The sequence below is a fragment of the Aythya fuligula genome, chromosome 18, assembly GCF_009819795.1.
Source record: "Aythya fuligula isolate bAytFul2 chromosome 18, bAytFul2.pri, whole genome shotgun sequence".
In the NCBI taxonomy this organism is placed as follows: Eukaryota; Metazoa; Chordata; class Aves; order Anseriformes; family Anatidae; genus Aythya; species Aythya fuligula.
The window spans coordinates 9,284,667-9,308,696 of NC_045576.1; the positions used below are offsets into that span (position 1 = coordinate 9,284,667).

The following is a 24,030-nucleotide window of genomic DNA, read 5'->3' on the forward strand; positions in this document are numbered from 1 at the left end:
GAAGCCATTTAATAGATTCTCTGAGTCCTCAAAGCTCAAAAAGGAACCCAAGCAAACAAACAAACAAAAAAACAACCCAGAAATATAAACACTAGCATTTTAATCAACACAAAATTCTGGTATATCTGAGCGTCTGAGCCATGGGACTGGCCATAGAGCTTACCATACAAAAGGCAAAATGATGTATTTTCAGTACATCGATACTTTTTAATATTAGCCAGCTGCATTCATCTGTAGCCTTGGCTGCAGATGTTAGGTAGAAGAAGCTTTATGTTGTATTACAACATGATGTTAAATAAACAAAACCAAACAAGTTGCCAGCTGCCTTCTCTCCTCACTGCAGATTACATTCCAGGGGCCTTTTCAGCCCACAGAGCTGTGCCAGTGCCAGTTATTAGGAGGGAGGACCAAGTTCTTTTCAAATCTGAGATAAGTGGTGGAAATAAACAGGTGGTCTGTTAAATAAACAGGAGGAACTGTGTCTCCAACACCTACTTGTGTTGGAGATAGATTTGAACCTGATTTGCTGATTTACACTTTATTTTGCTCTGTAACAGTGTGTAGTCTTTCTGAACTCAAACTGTTTGAAAACACCCCAACATCAAAGACCATGAATTTATCTCAGCTATTTTTGATTGAGGACTCTTATATAAAATAAAATAAAGCTTGTCTTAAATGAATCAGAGTGAAACCAGACAGGATGATTTCTCAGCTTACTGGCCATTTAAGTGGAAATTGATTGAAGTTTTACTACAAGGTATCCTCCAAGACTGTAAATTTTAAATTCAGACATGAAATACTCATTATCCCTTCAGCTGAATTTTGCTTTTTAACTTATACTCACCTTAAATTCACCTCTGTTCTGATATACTCTCAAGTAAAACAAGTCCTTGCCCTGAGCTTAGAAGGCTCAGACTGTGAAATATATCCCTGCTCTTTCTTTTTTTCAAAAATGACAAATTCTGTCCTGACCTCAATGGTAATTTTGCCACATGGGAACTCAGGATGGCAAATTTCATACAAAGCCAAATCCTGAAGCGTAGAGCCAAAGTCTATTCACTGAACAGGTAAGGAGTAACCTTGATGCCAAGGAACTGCAGCAAAACAAACACAAGAATTGTCCTCCTGTTTATCCTGTAGATAACATCTCATACTGGTGAGAATTTTTACCAAGAACAAAGGACTTAGGACTTCAGGCCTTGCCCCACAATTGTTACTTGAGTAAAACCATCTTTGCTCTGTTCACAGAAACAAAGAAACAATAACATTTTTAGATGCAGATATCACTGCATCTTTTCTATTTGCAGATACTAATAATTTCCAATGTTAGGCATCCACTGGAGGTGCCTAAATTAGGAACCTGCAGTCTTACGGTTTCCAGAATCTGAATCAGAGCACCTACACATCAATGTGCCCTTTTTCACAGATTGCTGGTATATACTTCTGAAAGTACTTCTCACCTTGTTGGTAGCTAATCAATGATGACATTAAAATTAGTGAATAAGTCATTAGCTTTCTTTCCTGGTGAAGCAAAGAATTTTATTAGTCCCACAGAAATTTTCCACTCTCCATGTTCCTGGCTTTTTGACTGAAGAAGTCTGAACTCTTGCATTTTTATTTTTTTTAACTATTCAAATATAGAACGCAGAACTGACATTTAACTACTGCTTTATGCATCCAACTCAAATTAGAGAATTTTGTTTTCCCCGAAGACAGGGACTTGTATGCAAGCCCAACCCCACCCTTTCTTACATCAGTGGCAGTTTACAGTGCAAAAGAAAGGATTGCACTTCATGGAGAAAGATTCTGTTCCTGTTGAGGCAAAATTGCCCAGAAATTCCACTGACTGATCAGCAAGATCAGTTGGCTGCTCTTCTCTGATCTGTACAGGTATATTACTTAAGGATGGGCAATACGTTTTAAAAATTGACATACTCTTGCTTTGGCATGGCTCTCTATTTCATCCACAGTAGATGAATGTTGGTTGCAAACTTTAATGTTGGTTTTTTCATGCATATTTTTCTCGTATTCTCGAACATCATCCATAGTCATATCTGTAAAAAGTTCAAAATTGTTGGCATTTTCCATTGATTCAATGCAAACTTAATTTCTTAAGAAGGTTCTAGGAGTACATAGTCTTTCAGCAGAAGCCAAAAAAGATTTAAAAAAAGCATGGAGCAACTAGCTTTATGAAATTTGACTCATAAAGGTAGTTATATCAGCCAAGGAAGGTGTAAGAAGGTTAAGTCAAAGGGAGTCAGAGAACAGGAAGGAGTGGAAATTGTTTGGGAGAATCTGTGTAGCATAAGGTAGGCAAAAAAGTATTGAAGTGCAGGCCTTGGCAAAAGCCAAGATCTTCTAAAAAGATTTTAGAAGATCCCTTAGAATAAAGGACAGATACAGAAATATTGTAAAGATTTACTTACCTTTGCAGGAACTTTCTAAAAGATTTTATATTATCTTTGCATAGTGTGTCTCAAAACCAGCAAACAGTTTTACTGTTAAAACACACATCACCTCAGATTCCAGAAGCTAACACTTAATTACACCAGAAAGTGGATTAATAGTGAATATGTTAATAGCTTTGTAGCCTCAAGCCATTTAATGCATTATAAAAATTACACATACTTTACAAATAAGGGTAATTCTACTGGTAGGATCATTTATCATTGTCTAGGCATGCCTGATGTTGTCCAACTTGCAAGTAGTATGTTAAATGCTTGCTATGCAACTCAAAGCAATCGTTAAAGATTTAAAGACGTTTTTGTCGTAAATCATACTAATAGTAAAAACATTCAGAATCCAATTAGCTGACTTGTGACCTTACTCTTCTGAGTATTTTACTTGTGAGTAAGGTATAAGTGAACACAATGGCTGTCACAATTTTGGTCCATTCTTTGCAATTATTTCATAATTACGGAGCTTCATGAAAATAGACATCAACCTTTTATACATACAATTTAAACACCACTTTACTAGCACAGTACACTTGGAAATGTGTACCATTTTTGGTAATGTACGCCATGGTTCTGTTCTTGAGGCTATTGTTTTTCTCAAGTTGATTATGTGCCATTTGGATTTGTGCACTTTGTATCACAGCACTTCTTGTTATGCGATATGTGGGTCGTGATGCATTTTATGAGACAGCTCTTAAGGAAAGATAAAACTGTAGCTGTTATATTAGTAACATGCTGTAATACTTCATCAGTGAAAATGGAGTGCAATCTAAGATTTTGACCAATATAAAACAAGGAATACCACTAACATACTCTTTCAACTTTTTTTTTTTTTTCCCCTGTTGTCTGGAATGGAAGATGAGCTGATAAGCCATGTAGATAACATGCTAAGATGCATTTTGCCAAGCAAAGAACATGCTCTTTATTAGTAGCTAACATTCTGAAAGTAGACTTTTCTTAATAAAGCTAAATCCAGTTTAGTAAACAAGACACATTCATACTTACAGTAGCAGTAAGAGTAATCAATCAGTAATATCAGTAACATAGTATGCTTGATAATTGATTTTAATATACTGGTTACTTGATTCAGTTTAGCTGACTTGCACCATCTCAGTCTTTCTCAAACTTTAATTTGAAAAGGTAATAATTTACAGCAAGCAGACTCTTTAAAAAGATAATGAAATACTCGGTTCTAGTCAGCAAGTCTTACCACCTGCTATTCTCAGAACACTGCAGAGCTATAAAGACAGCAGACAGCACAGAGAGTTACCTAAATTAACATTCTGCACTTTCTTTTCTTCTTCCTTTGTAAGCCTTGCTATATATTTAGTCTTTATTCATATCTATTTTAAAAAAGCCGAGATTTTTCAGGTTTTGTACTTCACCTGACAAGTACATACTAAAATTACAATATATTATTTAATAAGACACATCATGACAGTAAAAATCCACAGATAACTGTGTACTGAGGTATTTTGTTTGTAGAAGCAGTATTTTTGACAGGGTATATTAAGAGTTAAGAATCTGTGGCTAAATATTTTTGGGCCAAAACTATTCCATGTGTTTAATTTCATGATTACTCAGTTGTCATTTTTATCAAAAGCTCTGCTAAAGTGCAGATCACTCTTGGCTTCTCAGTACTGTTACTTTGTCTTGTCTTTAAGAGGTATTTTGGGGGCAAATTTCTGGGCTCAATTACTGTGTGAAGTCAGGCTTCTTTATTTAAAGTCATCAGTTAAAATTTCTTTGTTTTCTTTGATTATTTTATACATAAAGTCAGAACAGTACATATTAAAATCAGTCATGGTTCTAATGTTATAGAAACTATTACATTTTGTAAGAAAAGTCAACACAACTGCATCTATTCTGAAAAATAACTGTATCAATTTAAATCAGCTGTCAAAAAGTCAATTTAGAAAACATCTTAAGTGATCTACCCGGGGAAATAATTTAATCTCCATTTTTTTTTCTGTTTTGGGGAATAAACAGCAGAAGTATAGTCTAGTCAGGTAACTATTGTTCTCAAAAGTCCTTATCCTTATAAATGCACACACACAGGAGACTTCATTTTGTGCAGGAAAATAGTAGATCACTACATTTCAGGTAAGAAATTAAAAAATATATATATCGAAACTTAAAAAAAAAAGCTCTTGGAAGTCTTCCTTACTGGGTATAAAATTATTGCATTAGTTTATGGCTACGCAATAGAAGTAATATATATATTAGTAGATTTCAGTATTTTTATAATCATTACAGCTTAAGCTTTTTCATGCACTATTCAATTTATAAGATATTCTCAAAGATATTTATATTCCCAAATAACTATTATATGTTAGATGGATATTTTATCTTCTACAAGTATCTATGATTATGGTTTTATCTTACTGAAAATACACGTACAAAGGACAAACCCTGTGAACTTATGCCCAATACTACAGCTGGTGCATGGATTCAGAACAGTTTTTGCATGCAGCTGCTGTTCAATCAGACCCAGAGGGTTTTATATTTATATTCATTTTTCAGAAAGGACATTAGAGTTCTATCTTTTCGTTATTGCAATCCATATTATCACTCTAAAACCTTCATAAAAAGCTGAAAATGTGTTAGATCAGAGGCCCTAGGAGTTTGCAGTATGGAAATTATTAATAAGAAGCTTTAATAAAACCTGCATGCAGCTCTCCATATAGATGACTCTTGGCAGAGACAAGAGCTTCTATCTGCCTACAGTGCAGGATGACTGGACTGATGTATACTCTGAGATGCATAGGATATAGAGGCATCCCTGTATGATGCCTACCAGCTGCCAAAAATACAATCTATCCTTGCTAGCAAAGAACCTGCCATAAATGAACTCCGTATGTTCCAGAGAAACTGAACGTATTTCTGTCTCTTTCATGAACAACTTATGCTAGGACCTGATGGTCTATGAAAGCAAATGGAAAATTGTTAATTGTGATATGCTTTTTATCTCAAAGAGCTCAATTTGGAGAACACTTACCATACCACTCATCAACCCAGGCAAAAGCCTGCCGGTGACCGATCAGTAGTATATCTCTGACCACCTGTGAAACAAGGAAAAGGTTAAATATCTTTGCAGCACCAAAACATTTTAGAAAAGTGACAGTGTTGACTTTCAACAAGATTTAATGTGAAAAATATTCTGTCAGTTTTATCTCTAAGAAGACATACCCTAGAGAATCAGACATCCTGGCTCTGAAGGTCTTGTAGTCCAACCTCCCACTCACAACGGAACTACTGCCAATGCTGGATCACATCAGCGTGGCTTTGCCTAGCATGGGAAGCCATTTGGGAATATGTACTGAATCTCATAATCTTTGGGAAAACAGACTGGAACTCTTTTCCTTTTTCTTATTAATTCTTTGGATGAGTAGAAAGTCAACTCTGAAAAGTATTATCATTTGCCTGTTGTGCCATTCAGTAATTCATTTTTTGCTAGACTGATTGGAAAGCTCTCCCACTATCTGTAAGAAACACTGTACATCATTGCAACTTGTACATTACTCATTTATACTCACAAATCCTTTAGCTCATGTATTTATCACAGCACTGAAAATATTACTGATATTTTTTCTCAGTCTTAGACCCAAGTAACTCCAGGCTTTGTCAAGTTTACACCCAGAGATGAACTCTTTGGATTTGCTCCAGACGTCTCAGACCTTGAGAGAGATTCAGCTAAGCCTCCTACCTCCAACATAGTCACAGTTATATTCCTGTGCAGGATAGTACTCAAGTTCTGCTTACGTGAAGGATAAGAAACAGCTCTTGTTTCACTGACCTTATGTACAAATTGTTCTACTCTGGTTTGAAGTCCCCAGACTTCAAATTTCACAGTCACAAGTTTGTAGGAACACATAATTGGCTGATGGGTCTCTCTCCAGCCTTCTTTTAATTGGCCTCTTCCAGTCTTCTGTGACTTGAAATATTTAGGATCCTGCACAACAAAGCAAATATACTCAGAAATCCTGGAGAAGTCCTCTTTGTCTGTCTGCTAAAGTAAATGTTTTGGTAAGATATAAAATATGAAAACACTAATAAACATCATGAAAAAGTAAAATGAAATGGGCTTAAATGAGCGCCAGGATATAATAATGTCCAATCCTGTCTTTTATGCCTGTCTTTTATGCCAGTGAATTGATGGCATTCTTGGAAGCTACTTTGGAGCTCATTTGATCTAGGACATTTTCTACTATAGGAAAATATGTTATTGCAAGTCATTCCAATGCAATGCACTCCAAGTGTTACTTACGGCCCTTGGAAGCAATGAAGCAATGTTGTTTCTTTAGGACTTGTTTTTACACTGCTCCCCCAGTGTGACTTACAGGTGCTTTTTATCCATGCCTGTCTTCATGAGATCATGTCCAGTTTAAGCTTTGACGCATCACCACTGATGTGACCCTGGCTGATATTTTGCAATTTTAAGTGAACTTGTATATCTAGATCTCTGCCTAAGTATGAAACTCCAATTTGGCTATTTCTATTTACAACTGAGTTATGATGCTTTTGGGCAAAACTATGAAGCACTGATTTCAACACTGGCTGTCTTTAACCAACTGTAAAATCTACCAGTGTTCACCTGTGTTGCCTTGCCCAAAGCTGAGATCTGGGAAGCCCTTTTAAATTCATCCTTTATTAGAAAAGCTGTTAAACATTTATCTAAGTATGCTTTAATTATGTGCTCAATGGAAGATGATCAGAAAAAAACCCTAGCAAATCAATAAGGCTACTGGGATTTTAATTTCTTCTTTCCATTGTGATCTTACATAGCATTCAGCACCATTCCTTTTTTCTAGTGTGTGCAGTTATCTCCTGACTTGGTTTCTGTTTTTTTTTCCATAAACTGAAGCGCTGTCATTAAAGCTTATTTACAAAGTTCTAATGAGGTGACAGGCTTCCTTCTCTGTGAAAGTCATTGCTTTTATTGCTGACATGTTCTTTTTCTAAATAGAAACTTTAAACTTGCAGTATAATAAAGTTTCAAAGTTAAATCACCATAAAAAAACAATTCAGCATCATCATATATCATAGCAACATACCACTGTATATCACAACTCATAGTCACATGCTGTTGCTATTCTTCGCACTCAATAAAGCTTGACCTCAGATTGATCTAGATATTTTCTGGCTGAAAGAGCTGTTTTATAGCTGATTACTGCCTGAAGCAAGCACTATAATAATAATAAAGTAAAAAGAACTAAGATGTAAAATTCTAATAGATGGTTCCATAAGTAAAGAAATAGATTGAAGAAAGTATCATTTTAAATATTCCCGCAAAATACTGCAGTATAAAATAAGTATTTCTAAAAAGGAAAATCAAAAGAAAATAGTAATTTTATGTAAGGATGGTCTGCTGTTTCTTACATACACATACACTGGTGGGATGAAGCCATTGTCTTCATTAAGCACTCTGGATACACCCTTTAATAATACTGAGTGTTAAGCAGGGATACTTTTATGTCGGTTCAGTGATAATCAGATCCATAATGGAGTAACATCAATACAGTCCAAAGAGATTAATGTAATGAATTTGAGTTGCTACCAAACTTTCAAAATCCTTAAGTAAGAATTAAATAATGAACAGCTACACTGCAGGACTGCTCAGTCATAGATAAGACTTGTGTCTTGTTCAAACCGCAACAACCCTTGGTTTTAGTTTGTTTGCTTATTTATTAATTAATTTAATAAGGTTAACCCAGCAGACAAGTGGATTCATAATGGAAATCCTTTTTAAATTGGTGGCCCCCAAACAACCCATTTACTGCAATGCAGTTCACCCATGACATCACTCCTAGTTCCAAACGCTTTTAAGAGTGCCCAGAGATGCCACTTTTACTTCCCTTAATCATGTCCATTTTTCTTGAAGGACATGCTGTGTAGTCACAAATTGGCTGGACAGCTTCAAGCAAAGAGCCAGGCAATGATGGACAGTATAGGCAACTTGTATCTAATAGCTTTAATGGGACTGCCTGCCTTTCTGAAAACGTTAACATATTGGTACTACAAAATTGTAGACTGATGAATGGAAGCCAGGAGAAAGAAAAGAATCAGAGAAACAGATTTCCAGACTGCTGTATGAAAGTTCAGTGTGTTAAAGACGTTACTGTGTGCTTGCCTGGGTGAGTTAAAACTGGTTCACTGGGAGCAGTATGTGAAGGCTGTGTATAAGCTGAGAAGTGCAATGTGAGACACACAGCCACATTAAGCAAAGTGAACATGAGAGTTTAATCTCTTCGTCATCAATTCAAAGGGCATAAATGTTTTACAGCGGTGAGTTGCCCTAAGTAAAATTAATATCACTGGCTGTTTTACCCAGATGCTAAAAAAAATTAGGTACTTACAGTCTCAGATTATTTTAGAAAGATGCTAATTCTTGCTCAGGAGTTGCTTGTGCTATGGTTTATGTGAGAAAGTATTTAGAGGAAGAATTTCCATATGTTTCCTTATATTTAAACCTTTATTTGGCCTCTGCTGTTGGTCACAGCCACAGGGAGCATCCCAAGCCAGAAAGACCTTTGGTGTGACCAGGACTGCTAATGTTACACTCTTCAGCGTCTGTTTCCATTGAAATCAATGAGAACATTGACGTGAATGCCACAACCCAGAAGGATTTTAAATGCCTAACTCACTGCTTTGAAACCTCAGATTAAGATTCACAGTACGGAACCCTTTCTGCAATTAGGCACATCAGGTTCTTCTAAAAAAAAAATGAAGCAGTGATGATATTTTTTTATTAAATGCAAGTAGAAAAAAGTACCAGTACACAGCACTGCTCCTCCTCCTGACCTTCATGTTGCAGCTGATTAGATTAGTCAGGTAGGACAAATTAGATTCCTGCATCATGCCCACATCTCTCCAGGTCCTGGGAGGAAGAGCTGAGCACTCGCCATACCAGATCATGGATTTTCCTTTTTTTTGCCTGTGAAAGGTACAGCAATTTGCCTAACACATGCCAGAGGCACCAGGCTGAAGTGAAGAAGCATATTCTCTAGGCCATGAATCATGACAAACAGAAGCCTGAAAAACTTCTATCAGTGACTGGAAACGAGGCAAGCTGATCCTACATCTGAAACCATATTCATGATATTATTTAGGTCATCTATTTTATGTGTACCTTATTTTTGCCACCCATGCCTTCCTTTCTATAGAACCCATCATCCAAAGAACACTGCCTCTGTTCACTATTTTCCTCTTAATTTGTCTACTGGCAAAATCCTCAATCTGTTTTAAATGTAATGGCATAGCAAAAATCTTTTTTGTTTAAATAACCTTCCTGTGCTTTTATCAGACCCAATTTATTAGGAAAGCCCATCTGGCAAATCCTTTTGCTAAAGAGGAGTAAAACCTACTCTGTATTTGTAATACATTATTGCCAGGTGCAGAGTGATTTAAAAATAGCACTTCTGCTAACATAGCAGAAACATCATTACCTGTGAGCTGGGCTTATTTGAGAATAAAATATAAAACTACAGCGAAATTAAGTAAAAGCCGCAGTGGGATGGGTATGGTTCCAAACATGGCACTCTCCCCGTGTTTCTTACTTAGGTCACGTCTGTCAGATCCCAAGTCAGCACACTTACAGTCGGAGATCCCATTATTTTGTATTTAGCATTTATTTACTTAGTGTACCTCACGGACTGCAGACATCATTGTCATCAGATGTGGAACTGTAACCCCTGCTCCAGAAGGCAAGCACTGATGTGAAAATACAGCACTGGCTTGTTGTAAGGCCTTTTCACATTTAATTCTGAAATGTTATTTTTCACTTGAAGTGAAATAATTAAACACTTTTGTTGCTTATAGGAATGTAACTTCCAAATCTTAATGTGCATACTTTCCCTTAACTATGCCATGGTATCAGGCATGATTTGAAGATCCCATACTACTCTGCTGCTAATAGGACCGCCCTCCCTTTGTCTGTAAGGTGGAAGCTTGTATGAGACACCTTGCTCATCTCATGACTGGTCTGTCTCAAAAATGACTTGCTGGTTGTATGGTCATTTTAGCACTGAAAAGATCCTCAAGCTGCATATGGTCTCCACAGGTGAAAGTGCATTGTGCTTAAGCCATACATCCTATTCTCTTACTGGATGGTATCCAAATGCCCCCAGAAAAAGATTCTTCCTGCCTTCCTTCTCATGCATGGATTCATTTTTTTCAGACTCCTACTGCAATATATTCCACCAGTATGCTTTTGAAGTTGTCTTTTTTTTTTTTTTTTTTCTTCCTTGTTTAAGCTGAAAACCAATTTGTTTGATCTTGAATTTCAGAACCAATCCTTCATGGTTTTAATACATGGGATCTGGCATTTCACCGTCACCTCTAGTTGCTAGGTTTTGGATTTTAGCTTACTTAGCCTAGTGCTCTGGAAAGCTTTGTTGATGTTAAGACGCTACTATAGAGATTTATTTGGAGTAATTTTTAAAACACATTTTTTTTCCCTTTTTGAATTTCCATAAAAAATGTGTTTTCTGGAAGTGTCAGCTAAATACTTAAAGAATTATAAATACAGGGACAGTTTTGAGGTGTTAAATTATGATAATCCAGTCAGCCTTCATGTGAGCTCACAGCTGACTTTAGTAAGTAAAAGGGTATTTTCATTTGTTTTAATGTCCAGTACTGAACTATGGTACTGAAAGCTACATGCACTCACTGTGGGAGCTGAGGCAGCTGCATTATTTCAACCATCATAGTTTTCTGGATAAGGCATGTGATGGATTCAGAATGTGACAGATTCAACCTGGACAGTAGAAAGCCGGACCTACTACAGTGCAGCTGTGATAAAGTCAAAAAAAGGCAGCAATTGAAGAAGGAAACTGCAGCAGCTGCACAAAATCTTTCTATTTGAAGGTAGCTTAAAAAGTTTATTCCATGTGTCCAACTCAACTGCTTTGTTATAAACAGGAAATGAAGCACTGCTAATTCCGAGAACTTGAATATAGTGGCAAAGAACATTTTGCTCAGTATCTCATATCTACAGTAAATGTTTCATTTCAGTGAATGATTCACTTGAGGCCCTCACCCTTCAGCACAGCTCAGTTTTGTTCTTTTCTATAATTTAGATAAATATACATGCCTATATGGGGAATATGTGATGGCTGGCGATACTTATTCATTGATGGTAAAGTTACAAGGAAATAAGACAGATCCTCTTACCTGTAGGATTGTACTTCCTTTATAAAGATATAATTCTGTTTTCAATGTAACATTTACATTCAGATTTGGAAATGTATGACTTATTATAGAAAAACAGGCACACCTATTAGCTTAGATCTAGATTTAAGCTTTCTTACTTTAGAACCCTACTTTTAAACATCTTAAAACATTAAGGGGTTTTAGGTCCATGTTTATAAAAAAGCTACATTTACGGTGTAGGAGCAGTGGTAAGGACTCTGGTGGTCACTTACCAATGAGGTTCATAGATGGTCATTAAGTTAAAATTAACAAGCATTATCTGCTTTGGGATATCCAGAATTCCTGCAGTTTTACCTCCTGCAGTCTTCTAAAAATGCTTCCATAGAGGACAGAGCTGGACTCTGTGCGTGTCTGTAATAGCTTACAAAACTGTCTTCTGAATCATTATCCACCTTGTAATTTAAGTCCTTTGTGCATGCACTGACAGATAAGCCCTCCACTCTTAAGGGTGTTCAAATCACTTAAGTGATTCTGGTCAAGATCACTCAGTATTATTGGCAGAGGTTCCTTCAAAATGTTCCTTAATGCAATGACAACCCTTCTTAAGCCTCCAGCTAACTATATTTTGACTTTTCAATGTCTGATGCTTTGGGTCCCTTGGATATCTCATGAAGCCTTCAGTGGTAATTCCAATATTATTGCCTGTATTAATGATATCTGTGCAATATATACACACCCATATCATTTGATTATATAAATAAAACACTAAAACTGCTGAAGTTAGTTGTGAAGTTAATCAGTGAATAATTTGATGCACAAGTGCAAAGAAAGGTTGCAGTCAAAATGTAGAAAGGAATGAAAAATTTAAGATTTGACACAATCAGCTTACCAAGGACAAGTGAACACTCTAAAGCTAAAAATAACTGAAATCACAAATACTAGCTTAATTGCAACTGTGTAATTAGTACTGCTTGATCATATCAGAAAACCACCTCTATATGTAGGCTTATTAACAAAACCCAAGCAGGTTAAGTAGTGTACAAAAGGTTTAAATTATTTAAGCTACTTCTCTAATATACGAGTAATACAGTTAGACAATGAAAGTTGCCATTAAAAACAAGTATATTTTAAATTGAAGAGGGACGCATTTTAATCAGGATATAAAAGAAATTTAAGGATTATTTCTATAAGTATGCTGACCCTGATAAGAACTTGTTTAATTTTAAGCATGTGAAAGAGCCATTGAAATGAAGAGATTACTGACATGCCTGAATTTAAATCATTCTCATTGCTCTTTCTGGATCAGAGTCAGAACACTTATCCAGTCGGATCTATTTCTTAATCCTGAGGATTGTACTTCACTTTTAATCTTTAACCTTAGTATCAATTCAGATTAAGTGATGTAAAACCAGCCGAATTATTGTTATTAGTGTAATTAAAATACCTTTTAATTATCTCTGAAACTGTTATTTAGAAAACACAGACCATTTCTCGTTTATATATAGTTACTTTTTTAATACCGTTCTGATTGAAAACAGACAGAAATTACATTTACAAACATTAAAAATATTTTTATAGTTCCTAAATTATGTAAGAGACCTCAGCAGGAATGGGAACTTGGCTTCATGTTCATCATATGGTAGCATAAAATACAGAGTTTGTAAACTTTGGAATTCACTGAATTCAGCTATTATTAATTCAATTATCAATTACAGTATGTGCACAGTTAAATGCTAAGGTGTTCTCATTTTGCAGGAATTCTGAAACAGAATTTGGAAGCCAACATATAAGTCATCCATCGGTACAGAAAAAACAACAGATGCTGGTCTATTTTTGTTGTTTAAAACCATAAAAAAGATTCCATTTTGCTTGGAATAAGGTCTCTAGATTTGTCTTTGAAATACAACACGGATTCAAACTCTTTTCTCACCTAAGATGAAGCTGGTTTTGTATATCATGAAATTAATCGTAAGAAAATTATGTTTAATAGTTGGCTCCAAAAAATGGGAAAGCTGAAAAACTAGATGCTACCATCATGTTTACAATTTGTGGAAGCGCACACACTAAAATGAAAAATCTTCCATGATTTCTTGGTCAAATACTGATACGTTCAATAACAGCAATCATTCCTAAATGGAACCGGACAATCATGGAGTTCAGATAAGGTGATGGGACCAATAAGCTGCTTCATGAGGTGTTACATAATTTTTGGTATGTAACAGAGTGGTTTTATTACCCAAGGAAACTAATAAAATTACTTTTCATTCTACCGTAGACCCAATTTTATTTTATGACCAGGACATAAAATTTCAAATAGGATCTATAAATAGAAGACAACAATTACCTGACTTTTTAAGTCTGAAAAGCATGTCTCCTATGGTATAAAAATATATTCATTGGCAAGTCTTAATTTTCTATCCTAAAAATGACTGTGTAGTCTCACTTTGTATAGTCAAACAGCTGCCATACTCATTGCCAGCTATGAATATATACTTGGCTCCAGAGGCAAATCATATCTCCAAAATGAAATGCAAGCATAGATCTGATCACTTCTCTCTAGTTACTCATTCTGAACCATCATTTTTTTACGTCTGATGTCAAAACATTAAGACCACATCTTCGTTTGCATGGTTGTTACTGATTTCAGAATAGTTAATTGCATTGACCCAAAAGAAACAGTCAAACAATCAAATATACATGGGAGCAATTTTCAGGGGAATTTTAGGACAGCGAATGCATCTGCTTGCCATTGATGCTTTTTAGCAGATTTATTACATTAGGTAGTATTCAGTCCCTCTTGGTCTCATGTCATGGTTGCCCCTGAGCAACTGTGCATCAGCCCTATTCTCACTGCAGCATGTTTGTCCTTTGCCTCAGGCTTAGACACTTCACATGACTTCTTTCTTGGGGTGGGATGTGGATAAAGAAACCAGTAATGTTTAAAACTGCTCAGATCTGCAAACAATTAAACGAGCTTCCCAATTCAAAGAAAAATCTTTTGTATTTTGAATGAAAAGGACACAAACTGATAAGGATATAAAAGCAATTCAAAAAGTTGGAGCAATCTGTAAAAGAAAGTGCCAAGCAATCTAGATAGAGAGGTTGCTATCAGCTTCCCATTTAATCAAAAGCTTTTAAAATTCTAGTGACCACCATAATTTCATATCAAAGTAAAATTGTTTTGATTCCTATCAAGGCTTTACTGCAGCCTCTTACATTCCCTTCATCATTTCACAATCAAGTTGTCTCTTACCTCTGATTCTTTGTAATAGCGCTCAGGAATTTCATCACTGGCAATATCAATAAAGCAGACTTCTCGTTCCAGATCTTTAGCTTCATTGTCAAAAATCTGCAAGAGTTAAAGAAACATAATACTAACAGAACAATGTACTTATAAAACACACCTGGAATGAGGGTTACAAGCCATTTTTGATAACTCGTGCAATGGAATGTATTCAGACTTCCACTTGCATGGCATCTGCTGTAAGACACTGTGGGACACGGTCACATTCTCTAGCCTAAGGCTGGTGCCAAAGTGTATGGAAGCAGGCAAAAGAAAGAAAATGGATGCTATCAAGATCATACGTAAGTAATGTGTTCTTGTTAATTCTTTAGGACCTGGCCTTGGACACCAAGCTCCTTGTTCCATGCAAGGCAAATGATGGGCATATATGGAAAATACTCACTTTGCAGCACAGTATATTTCTGTGACTCTATCCATAATTTAATCATTTAGGTATCTTAGTGACCCATGGGACTTGGGCTTTGTCTGCAATAAAGTTTCACTCGTGATTTTGGAACTTGGAAATAAAAGGCTATCATGAATTGGTGCCATAAAATTCAGGGAAGTTGTGCATGCACTGTCAGGATCAGTAACAAGCTAATAATGTGTGTTGTTTTTTTTTTTTTTTCATTTTTTTTTCCTTTGGGGCACAATGTTCTACAGCTAACATTTCCAGGAAGCATAAATATTGTTCGTTTGTTTTTTAAATACATGTAGTGAACACTGTTCATTTCATTTCATCTTACAGAAACAGTTAAGTATACAAAATGCCAACAGCTATTCAATAACCAGAATGCTACTTCGGTATTTCTGAAAGAAATGTAGCCTCCCATATAAAGCATTCAAAGTGAGCAATGGAGTGCAGTGAACTAGTGTACCAGCTGGTAAGAAGAACATTGCTCAGGAAAACATAATTCAAATAAATGAAAAGCTAGTTTGACTACAACTCGAATTTATCTTGGAGTGAAATTTACTTCACCTTTCTCTACTGGAATATAAAAGGCAACACTGAATGCTTACTGGACTGGATATAAAATGTTAACATCTGAAACTGCAGAAGAACAGAATGAAGGGAAACTCTGGACTGTTTCTATGTGTATGCTTACTTTGTTCCCCAATCCTTGTTTTGCAAAAAAAAATATGTTGATTATTTGAAAAACAATTGAGCTCAAAGGTCCTCTCCCTGTAACGTTCTTTCTTAGTATTGGGATTTTTTTTGATAACTTTAATGTCTTATGTATATAATATAAGTTGGGTTTTGATAAGCTTCTTTGCTTTCTCTTCCCCCTACTTGCCCCTCCAAGAAAATCCAGGTATACAGTGCAGCACCTTGACAAAATCAGTTGAACTATTTCTGGAACAAAATGCATTTCACTATATACTCTGAGCTTTAAGTAAAATAACGGAAATTTCTCTTAAATGGGCATCACCAGGTCAACTTAAGCCCTGAATCAGCACCTGGTTTAAATATAAGCCTAATACCGTTAAGCAGATGCATAACTTTGCATGTTTGCAAGGATCTAAATGTGGACTCTTTCCCAGTAACTCACCTGAAGATGCACCCTGCTCTAACACAGGCTTGATCTACATACTGCACCTCTAACTAATATAGTTTTGCAGTCTTTCTCTCTCTTTAAAATGCTTTGCTAGAAGTGCAGATGGCAGATGCCATTGCCAATCTGTCGAAACCAGGATGAATTTTTAGCTATTTCAGCTATGCCTTATTTGCTACTTAGGCACTCTCTGACCACTTCCTCCATTCCAAAAGTTTGCTGAATGACATTCTCACTTCTCTGTGCTAGCAGAAGTTTTTGTCTAATCATTTACACTTCTCCCCTTCTTAGATTGTCCTCGTAAGATTTGCAGACAGAGATTTAATCTTCTCACGCTATCAGCACTAGAAAATAAGAAGTCATTAGAGAACAAGACTGATTTCTTTCTTAGCTCTAATTCTCTTATTGCCTCTCCTAGCCACATAATCTGGGATTCTCTTAAAACCTGTAGGGAGGATGGGTTTATTGCGTTTGTGATCAAAGAGACTAGAGAAATTTAAGTTTTAAGGGAAGAGATTAAAGGCCATGGAAAGAAGCATAAGGCTCCCAATCTGTGCAACTGTATTTGCAAATGTGCAGAAAATGAATGGTGAGAACAATCTGTGTCCTTAAGATGATGAAGAAAGGCAGAATATTAAATATTATATTGGAAAGAATTGGACATGCTTTGCATTTGGAAGCCAGATAATTAACGGAGATTGAAATACACAATCAAATGAAAAACAGGGCAACGTTCAGGCTGAAGTGTCTTTTATGGCTGTTTTCTTTTTTTTTTTTTTTTTCGGTGACAGCTTCTTTAAAACAGACAAACATTTACACACTTCCAATTTCTCAGAGGAATGAAAACTCATGAAGAACATTATTTAGATTAATTCACCTACAGAACGACAAAAAGTGGAAGAGAAGCTTTAATTGGGTCATTTTTACGATTGTCAAGTTGTTCCTTTTGTGGAAAAATGTCAAAAAAAAAAAAAAAAGCCCTGGCAGATGATCCTAAGAGAGATCGCTCAGGACACTGCAACAAAACAAGTGCTGGTACATTTAAGTTTCTCTCCTTTGTTTCCTTCATGGCCTGCAATGACATGTCCTAGCACATACTTTGCTGGTGACTTCTCTTTTCCCTGTAGTCTAAGCCAGAACATTAAGATTGGGTATGAGTTGATGGTAAGAAAAAACAAAGAATCCACCCCTCCCAAGCTCCTTTCCCATTTTTCTTCTTTTTCCTTTTTCTTCAGGCTAAATTGCTGACTTCATTCTCATTCAGATGTAGCTAATCCTGAAGTTAACTCTTATGGACAATCCCCAGAGCTAACCTGGTTTGGCTATAAATAGTAAAAAGCCAGACACAGCCGAATCCATTGATTATATTCACTCTGGCCAGCTCCTGCTACGACTCCAGGGTCAACTGTGCGCTTGTTTGCCTTGGCTTTGTTCCATAATATATGATTCTCTCTTGTGATGGTTTGTTTACTGTCACTGAGTGGAGAAAAGGGAACTGCATTTTTTTTTTCTTTTAAATAGCAAGAATTACTATGTAGGATTACTTTACTATACAAGGAGTTTGTGGTCAGAAGATGGTAATAACGCCAGTAATTTGCATTTTAAACACCAGCACAAACAAGACAGGAAATTTCCTGTGGAAACAGTTAAATAAGAGGTCGACTCTGAAGTAAAGACAAGTTGTCAGAGGTGAAAGTGCTGAAGCAGCCTGCATAGAAAATTCAGTATTCTAAGCCAGTAAGCTTGAAAATGGCTGTGGCTTTCTCTGGAAGCAATTTTTCCATCCCCTCTTAGGCTATGGGTGAGAGATCTCTGTGTTATTCTTACTTGCTATGTTAGATCCAGATAGTCAGCCACTCATCAGCAGGGAAATGAAATGGGGAATAGCTAAAAGATTTTCTTCTAAAACAGCAGAACACTTCTAAATGAATTACAGGCAGGTAATATGGGAGCAAACATGATTATCAGCCTGTGTGCTAAGTCATCAGACACCCATACCTGTCAACACCCAAACTTAAGGCAAAATGATTACACCGTTCAATATACAGCACGTGAATGTAATTTATTGAAATGACAATTTCTATTATAAATCAAATTTCCTCTTCTGTTAAATCCTTATTTGAATCAATATCTCTGCCTGAAAGCATTACTCTTCCCTCTCCGCCTCCCCATCTCCGCTGCCCTGCCAGCAATGCCAACAGCCAGCCCAATAACCTTAAATCCCTTGCCAATATTTGGACATTAAAAGGTAACAGCCTAGTGGGATAGGCAGGCTATGACATGAATAGCACAGAAATATCTTTATACATTAGAAATTGAAATTGTATTAGATTTATATCAGATTTTCTGACTACTACATTGATTCATTCAATGTCATCTAGCTCTAAAAAAAAAAAAGGAAAAAAATCAGTATGTGTCTCGGAGAATCCCCAAGCTTAGATGCATATATGCAACAACATATGCTCATTTTTTCATGCAAATATTGATATTTCACTGGAACTTTCAAGTTTTCTTTGTATTTTTGCTCATCCCTGAAATGTAGTCAAACTATGCAACCTGCAGTTATTGAGAAATTTGTAAGATGACAAGTGCTTTCTGTGCCTAGAAAACATATATATACATCATTAATTGGATGGTTTAAATCTAGTTTTCATAGTTAATGAATAGGCAGAAGTATAACTGCAGTAAGGACTGCAAGAATAAGCTATTTTTTTCTCTTAAAAACAGGAAAATCTGGCACGAAGCCTACTCTCCAACTTGAAATTCTAATCTCCTTAAATTGCCATCATCAGAACTGCCGGCTAGTCTCCAATTTATTACAACAGCATCCTTTAGCAAGTATTGTCACCTGGTCCACTTTAACTCTCATTTTTCTTAAGCAAAATTTGGTCCAAACTAAAAAAAAAAACACCTACTCTGAACTTGTTCTATGGAGTTTTATTCAATGTGTAACTTTTCTGTAAGTCATGTTTGAAGCCCAGTACCTCTAAAATCCAGTAATTTGCTTTTGAGATTTACTTTGGCAAGGATTACAGGAACTGACCAATTTCAACCTCATCACCGGCTAAAACTATTGATGTGGGCACGCATAATTGGGTGCAATTCTTCAATGGAAAAAGATTGAATCCCTTCCTGACAGCAGTAAATTTAGCTCACTGAATGACAATGTCACTGTCTGCCCCAGCGAGGAAATCACAAAGGCAGTTAGATATTTATAAGCAACCGTGCTCCCTGCTCCTATTTGTCTCCATGTCACGACTCCTCTATGATTCCATTTCTCATAAAATATCCATCTCTTATAAAATATCTCATTTAGGTCTGTATTTTCTGAACAGAGAAATGTAGTTTTACATAATTACACCAAAGTAACTATACCCGAAGACCATAAAACACTGTCAATAATATTTACTGGCATTAGCTTTTTAAAGTCACATCTATTTCAAGTGCTGGATTTACTCAATAACTTCAGTAGTTCACCAAAATCAGGAAGCAGAGGCACCTGTTCGCATTCTCTGTCAGTAGGGGCCTTAGGTTGTGTTTCATTTTCATTGCAAATTATAGAGGAGATAAACACATACTCAATACCATCACACAGAAGAAGTTCAGGAACAAATAAAATTATCCCCCCAAATGAGCCTAGTTTCGATTTTGATTTGTTTTGCAGTGATGCCTAAAAGGTCCCTGAGGATATCTGCAGAGTGATGACTTGTAGTTCAGTGGAAGTCAGTGTTTCATGGCAGATTCCTTAAACAGTGAATTTACATTTAATGTATGTGCTGTATTGAAGTTTGTTATCACCTAGTTCCACGACGATAAAACAGGGAAAAAAAATAGAAAAAAATACCCTAAAAAGACCAAAACTAGATACAGCTTTTCTTCTTAAAGAACTGTAGTTGAAATTTAAAAAATATGCATATTTTTTACTTTAGCCAAATGTTTTACAACCAGCACTTCAGAAATACACACTGAAGATGAAGCATGATGAATGCCCAGTACCGTACACTGGGTCACTTCCAGGACTGTAGAGTTCGAACTCACTGATGTCAGTGAGGGCGCTGCAATTTACAGGGGCTGCATATCATACGCCAGCTATTAGCTAGCTGGTTGTAGCATGTTCAAGCTATTAATGTGTCAAATGATACTGATGCTAATTTACGACTATCTGGAATACAGAACTGCCTCTTGTTTTCATTTGACAAATGGTCATTTCGAGTCATGCATTTTCAACGCTTATTTTTGAAAGGCAAGAAACAAATTGATAATTTATTTTTCTTTTCATCAACACAGAATTATCGCTGCAGCTCTGATGACTTTATAAGCGTTACTGAGAAATATACTTACAAAAACTTGGCCCATTAATACCCATACTTTGTCATCTTGAAATATAACTGCCTCAAAATCTTTACTCCACAAGTTCATTACTCTTAGGAATGTAATTCTTGCTAACACATATCATGTCCCTTTTTAACAAAAAGAGGACTACGCTATTTTAAGGTCTTGCATGTTAGTTTTTAATAATGAGCCAGCCATTGAGTTTTTCAGAGCAAAATGTCATGCTACAAAATGCAAGGCAGTGTAAGTTTTTACCATCATTTATAACTATCGGATCATTTTTACAAGCTGTACTTTTTCACTTTCCCCAGACACTATCAGATGGTAAAATTCATTGCCCAAATATCAGAAGAAATAATTGCATTACTAAAAAAAATGCAAACAAACAATCAAGCATAATGAACCTTCTGCAACAAACAGGAAATCTGAAATGTCTCTGATTCAGTGACTTGCTTGAACAGTATCTGCCTTCACTTTACAATCCATGAAAACCACAGACTAATCATTTAGTCACTAATGAGCAGTAACTCATACCACTCCTGCCTGTGATTCCTGACCATTTCATTAATTAGATAACCATAACAATTCTCTACTGTTGAATTCACGGTTTTAATATTCAACGTGGAGACTTCACATATCTGTATTCAAATTCCCTAACTTCTCCTGTGGGCAGAAAAGTGTGCACAGAGTGATTAACGCACACTGGTACAAATCGTCCCTGTTCACTGCGGCTGTGTCTTGTAGGCACCTGCACTCCCCTCTCCCCAGGACTCCCCACTGCCACCTTGCTTTAGGTAAGCAGCTGAGGCAGCCTGTGTTGCATTTAAGAGGAAGATGCAACAGGGAAGCAATGTTCTCACGTACTCTGCAGATGCCACCTACAATGTCACTTATATTTTACAAAACATTCTAATTTTTAAGAAATTCCATTATTTAATCTAAAATAATAGTAGAATAAAAATAAGCTCTCTCTTTTTTTCCTTGTGAGAGGAAACACTGAATAGCCTAACTCATTGGTCTAGTTTCTAACACTGCTAATGAAGTACTGTTACACTACACTGCTATCCTGCTACCTGTAAAGCGAGGTGGCAGTAACGTACTGATGTGTTCATAAAACACTGGTTCTATTTTTTTAAGGAGGGAGTTGCCATGCAAACATAAATGCAATACAGCAAAATCAGATGTGCTCTGGCACTAAAAATCACAAGTGGATGGATTTATGGTACTGCACTCCTGCCATCAACACAAAGTTCATTAGTATTTTATCTAAATACAAGATTTTATTGTCCGTTGCTCTTTTTGGCAATGTTCATATTTGTGCAAACTAAGTGCAAATTTAGCAGATCATAATAACAATGCTTTAAGCACATTTAAAATAGCTTAAAATTATGGCAAAGTCTAAGACAGAAAAATTAAGTTCCAAAGCAGGAATCGTTCTCTTTCACTAGTTACTTATATCAAGATAGTTGGGAAGAAAAATCAGAAGGATGTTTGCATCAAGATATATTGCAGTGATTAGGTAGAATCTTACCAGACAATGCAACATATTAAATAAAATAATAATACACTAGTCTCCTAAATGACAACAGGAAACTGAGAACATTTATATTGCTTTATTCTACTAATCAATGTAATTAGCTTTAGTATCCTCATATCTAATTATTGCTTTCTACAATCAATATGTGCTTTATTAGATAGTATGGAAATGACAAATAGATCAGAGTTCAAAAAACTTTACGATCTCAAAATCTAGAAATAGCTTAGTGAAAATCTGCCATGCATTATAACCCTCATTATTGTAATATTAAAGTTCATTCACTATATTTTGCATTACAACTGCAAATTTTACCTGAGTATTTTTTGGATAAGTTCTTTTTCAGCCAAAGACAATAGCTGCAATGAAGAAAAATACAACTATCTACGGAGATCTCTAGAAATGGATGCTGTAAATGGATCCCTGTTGTTTTCTGCCTTTGAAAACACAGTGACACTTAATCTAAACTTGTCTGTTAAGAAGGAAAAATACACTTTGCATTTTCTTAAGTGAGTCCCAGTCCTGATGTGTTCAGTTTAATACAAGTCTCCCCATGGGCTCCAATGGGCTCTCAGGTCTCTCCACATTTATTAACCTTCCTGCATCTCAGTGCTGTACCACATCTGTGTCACCAGGTAAATGTCACTGGATCAACACAAAAATACATAGATCTTCATTGGTTCACCCTGTTTGCACTAGCACGTAACTCCCAGAATTACAGTTCTTCTAATTCAGCTTCTTTTTCTTCCCCTCACTTCAAATCAGGGTCAATTAAAGATGTTAATCTTGGCAAATATTTGCCTGGACTATGACTCAGGTGCTTTATATGAAGCTGATAAAACATAACTCCACTGGTACTCCTGTTAAAATTACATTTTGAAGACCTGGATTCAAGAAGCGTTGATGTTCTGATTTACATAATCTGAGTCTCCTACCTGTGTTACTTTCATCTCAAATTCTCTGGTTGGGACTATTCATGGCTTGATTCATAGTATTTTAGCTACAAAGCTGACACACAGAAAAAAATAAAATAAAATTTACTGGTTAAATAGCTTCAGTTCTTCCTGTCAGGCATCAGTACAGAACGTGTCTTCTTACTGCTGATATTATAATGTACCAGAAGACTAATCTACACCCTTCTGAAACCAAAGGTGTGGGCTTGCTTTGAATTAAAGTGCTGCCAAAAAGTAGAAGTGAACATTAAAAAGTGCATAAATTACATAATGCAGAGCTCAGATAGTTGGTAATATAATACACTTTTTTTTCCCCTCTCACTGATCTAAATCTGTTTTAGTCTTGCAGTGCCTGAAAGTTGTTGGTGTCTGGTGGCTAGTAGTCAATCTCTGTCACGTTACCATTGGGAAAGTGTCTGAATGCCAAAAATATTATTCAATTAGAAGTCCAACTGGCTTCAGACTAGATGTTAGAAAAAAAATAATCTTTATCATGAGGGTGGTCAAACACCAGACCAGGTTTCCCAGCAAGGTGGCTGATGCTCCATGCCTGTCAGGCATTTAGAGATTCCCTTCATAGTGTTGTAACTTCGGGTTAGTTCTGGAGCAGTCAGGCAGTTAGACTGGATGGTCTTTGTAGGTTCCTGCCAACTGAACTATTCTAGTCTATTCTAAAATTATACCTTGTTCTTTTACATGTAATTATTCTGCCATAAGCAGTGCAACAGCCGTCAGCCTCATCAACACAGGCCCAAGGCAGTGAGGGACA

General features: G+C 36.1%; 1 protein-coding gene across 2 annotated transcripts in view; it reads right to left on the reverse strand.

The window, feature by feature from the left end:
- The window catches only part of PITPNC1 (phosphatidylinositol transfer protein cytoplasmic 1), an 88,213-nt gene that overhangs the window by 5,954 nt on the left and 58,229 nt on the right, over nucleotides 1–24,030 (reverse strand). The window contains exons 6-9 of one of the 2 annotated variants that reach the window (XM_032199613.1): nucleotides 14,860–14,955; nucleotides 6,253–6,408; nucleotides 5,455–5,518; nucleotides 1,936–2,054 (exon numbers count right to left, since the gene is read on the reverse strand). In XM_032199613.1, the coding sequence (XP_032055504.1) occupies nucleotides 1,936–2,054; nucleotides 5,455–5,518; nucleotides 6,253–6,408; nucleotides 14,860–14,955 (435 nt within the window). The remainder of the gene's footprint in view (nucleotides 1–1,935; nucleotides 2,055–5,454; nucleotides 5,519–6,252; nucleotides 6,409–14,859; nucleotides 14,956–24,030) is intronic. The other variant, XM_032199612.1, reaches the window with a different exon arrangement.